This window comes from Puccinia triticina, chromosome 8A (assembly GCF_026914185.1).
Source record: "Puccinia triticina chromosome 8A, complete sequence".
Classification (NCBI taxonomy): Eukaryota; Fungi; Basidiomycota; class Pucciniomycetes; order Pucciniales; family Pucciniaceae; genus Puccinia; species Puccinia triticina.
Genome location: NC_070565.1, coordinates 2,069,532 through 2,073,513, shown reverse-complemented (window position 1 = coordinate 2,073,513; position 3,982 = coordinate 2,069,532). Strand labels below are relative to the sequence as shown.

Genomic DNA, 3,982 nt, shown 5'->3' with positions numbered 1-3,982 from the left:
ACCCGTGGGCTTGACCTTCACGTTGGGATCACTGGGAGTCCACGTGGAGCCAAAAGGCTGCCGTGGAATCCACGGGGTGGCCGTGTGATCCTCCCGGTGGTAACCCCGTCTTTCCCTGGACCAAAAGCCGCTGGTCTGACCTCGCGCACGGGTACAAAAACAAATTTAGTCCATCATCTCAAAGGGGATTTCTCGTGGGTTTTGATGATTTTGACAAGAACTATCTCATCTTTGATTACAAAAATCACCGGATCATTAATACACATGAGGTTGCTTTTGATGAAACCTTTTTGCCGGAAAAAGGATACCTTGACCCCAAGATTTCCAAAATGGAGGACAATAACATCCTTCAAGAACAAATGAACATCACTGAGCATATTCCAGATACCACTCAATCAGATGATGACTCCGATTCCCATTCCGACATAATTCCTCCAGTCATGGCATCTAACCCCACTTCAATAAAGGTTATTCAACCTAAACCACCTATCAATCACCCCAATCATCCTGAATATATTCGCCGATCCACTTGAATAAGTCAGCTTCCCAAACGAGCCTACCGAGTCAATCCCTCCAAGCAGTGTAATAACACAGAAGTCGCCGGTCCCAAGTTTGAGCCTCAGAAATTCAAAGACATCCAACTTTCAAAGTTTTAAAATCGGTGGATTGAGGCTTGCAATAAAGAGATCAAAGGGATGAAGGAAAAAGGAGTGTACAGCTTGACCAATTGACCGCGAAATTGGAAGGTAATAAAAGGACGGTGGGTATTCAAACTCAAGATTATTCTGGATGGCAACATATCCAAGTCTATTAAAACCAGAGTTTTGTGGAAAAAAAATTCAAGGGTTTCCCGTATTTTTTATCCACAAAATAACAAAGAAAGGGTTTTCCCTATCTTTTGATCACAAAAAAGCAAAAAAAGGCTTCCCCCATCTGAGGAAAGCCTCCACAAAGAACACAACCTAGCCCAACACCAGCCAAAGCTGCTGCACCCAGGCACATACTGCTGCCCAACTCACCGGATGGGTCAAACAGTATGTAAGGAAGGCCCCCAGCAGCGCGGTGGAAATCTGCTAAGTGGGGGCCAGCTCTTTAACCCCCCAGGCTGTGCAAATGCATATGCAGCAGCGGGGGAGCATGAGACGCACCGCCAGCTGGAATTACAGCAAAAACGGATGCGCCTGGGGGGAGAACCTGACTGGCCAGCTTGCGGCCTTATTGTCATACAACAGATAAGCCTTTAGATAAAAACATCAAGTTTAACTTGTTAAGGATGTTCGGCCAATAACCTAACCTTCTCGGCCATTCACCCAAGGGCTTCAATCGGCGACCTCGCTTGATTGCTTTTCCAAAAACAGTCTCAGACATCGCATCTAGTCAAATACCCAATTCTTGACTAGTGCAATCTGAGTCATTTAACGTTCTAGTCACACACCCATTTCTCGACTAGCGCGATTCATTGGTATCGTTGGGATCTCGTTTTCAGGTCTCGATTCCAGTCTCATCCGGCTCGGCGCATGACCTTAATCAACACCTACAGTCTCGCTCAAGGACAGCTTGCAGTTACGTCACTATTGGCGCTTTAGACTCGACAGGCACCGCTGGTTTCTTTGATTGTTTCATTATGCTTTTCCAATGACTCATAACCTTATGCAATACCCACCTGTGTGCGCGTCCCTATATGTACGGCCGCTCGTTGTATGATTTCCTTTCTCCCCATCAAATTAAGATTATAGTTTTCAGCACTTTAAATTTGCCTTCTTGTGTTTTTTGATACTCTGCGCCCTTCTAGTGTTCTGGCTTAAAGTCCATTTATCAAAAAGCACCTTCCCAAAGAATATAGAAGATACTTGAACACAGCTTTCCATCGCTGTTAGTCTTCTCTCGTCACTTCTTTTCGTTCATCAAGTGCCCACCCGCCTGCCTGTACCAGGCGCCGTGTGACACTTATATAGCCGAGCCCCTGCGGGCCTCTGAGTTCGAGTTACTCCTGGGTTCACAGCCAACGCCACGGCAACAGCGCCCGAAACACCGCCATGGCGAAAAATACCACTGCCATGGAAACAATGCATACCAGTACTGGCATCAAACAAACGCCGCCGCTACAGGTAACTGAGCAGGGTATGTGCCTCTGTCTCAATTCAGCAAATATGTGTATGACTTTGAAGCTGACGTTCGCGAAACACGTAGGGCAGGTGAAAAAGAACGTAGATTCTCTTTCTCCTTGACATCCTCCTCGACCCTGATCGGCATGCGCACGAAGCGGAAGAAGACGAAGACGGTGGGGCATGAGAGTCACTGGCAGAAGGAGTACAAGGAGCGGAAGCGATGGAACTGGCTGGACCTGAGCGCCACTCCGCGGCGCCCGCTGTGGGCCTTGGAGTCTGAGGAGGCCCACTTGGCCAGGAGGCCGACAAGGAGGAAGGCGGATGGGAGTCCGGATACGTCGACGGGCGCGCTCGAGAGGCCAGCTCCTGACCATCACCTGTCCCAAGAGAAATACCGAGCTTGTCGCTCCAGCTGATGATTATAGTCCCCTGTCCCTGCAGGCTGATCTGTCCCCGGACCGGTACTTGAATCCAGCCGGCTATCATCATAGGCTCGATGATGATGATGATGATGATGATGATGATGATGGGGCCGCTCACAAGAACAAGATGTCTTTAATTTCTGGTCATCCAAAAAGAGAAGTTCAGTCCCACAGCTGTCCTCCAATCCCCCACACCAACCATCTATACGTATCCTGATTCTGATGTGTTGGTTTCATGTAGTCACAAATATCCAGCAGCCGAGCAAAAAGGTCTCGTTCTCGGCCCTTGTCCATCCACCAACGGGGCCCGGCGGCCACCCGGCGAATTTTGTGTCTTCGAATATCTATCTCAGACCGCCGCCGTCGACCTTCACCCCGCTTGCGCTGCACGAACTATGCATGTCCGTGGTCCCCTGCTGGTCAACAACCTGAAGGCCGCCGGCGTCAACAAGCCCGCTCCCAGAATTTCTCCCTGATAGCAAAGGACTCCCTGCTCCGGCTCAAGTTCAACTGCTTGATGGTTGAATGACTAATAAAAACACAAATCTTTCATCAAATTCACTTTTGTATCAACATGACAAACAGGGGGCCGCGTCGCCCGCCCAGGCCACTTTCAACTCAGGACCGACTCGGTGGGTCGGATATATTCCGTTTCATACCTGGCAGGCGAAAAATTTTATCTTCGTATTTTGCTCCTCCATGTCAGAGGAGCCACTTCATTTGAAGACTTCAGGAGAGTGGATGGAGTTCTTTTGGAAAACTACCAGGCAGCTTGTAATGGACAAGGCCTGCTGGCTAATGATTCACTCTACGACTTAGCAATGACGGAAGCTGGATTGGTGCAGTCGGGATATCAGCTTACTCAGATGTTCGCAATGATCTGCGTACACTCGCCGCCATCAGATGCAAATGTACTCTTTGAAAGCCATGTCGACAACCTCACCAACGATATGATGCGGGTTGATATGTCAAGACGTAATAGCCAACAGCTGAGAATGGATGAACGGCGACTTATGGGTCTTTTTCGACTGGAAGCGATGATAATAAGCATGGGATCAACACTTCAAGCCTGTGGTATTAATATCAGCCTACTAGAGATCAAGGCGGCTGCGCCGCTGTACTCTTAGGGCTCAACCACTACCCTATACACCTGTGTCAAAAATCAGTTTAACTCAAAGGAAACCCCAGACCAAAAACCTTCTTGCCCGGTGCCTGCAAGTGGTGAAATTTGTACCTATTTACCAGAAATATTTGCTAATGAGGTATTCATGGGCACATAAATTAGCCACTTGCCCATGAAGTTTCTGTTAGAATTCAAATAGTCTATTCTGCTCACTGTCTAAAGTAGATCTTGTAATTACATCCTGCTTATCTTGTCCTGTCATGTTACCTGTCCCTTTGAGCAGTCCATTTCACCATCCAGTCTATCTCCAATGTTATCTCATCTTATCC

The 3,982-nt window shown here is 48.1% G+C and overlaps 1 protein-coding gene across 1 annotated transcript; it reads left to right on the top strand.

Annotated features, from left to right (window-relative positions):
* Nucleotides 1-2,036: 2,036 nt before the first annotated feature.
* Nucleotides 2,037-3,006, top strand: PtA15_8A200 (uncharacterized protein; the record flags this gene model as incomplete). Its single annotated transcript, XM_053171605.1, has 3 exons — nt 2,037-2,121; nt 2,196-2,487; nt 2,772-3,006. The coding sequence occupies 3 exons, from the start codon at nt 2,037-2,039 to the stop codon at nt 3,004-3,006; spliced, it is 612 nt and encodes a 203-aa protein (XP_053022851.1).
* Nucleotides 3,007-3,982: the final 976 nt, after the last annotated feature.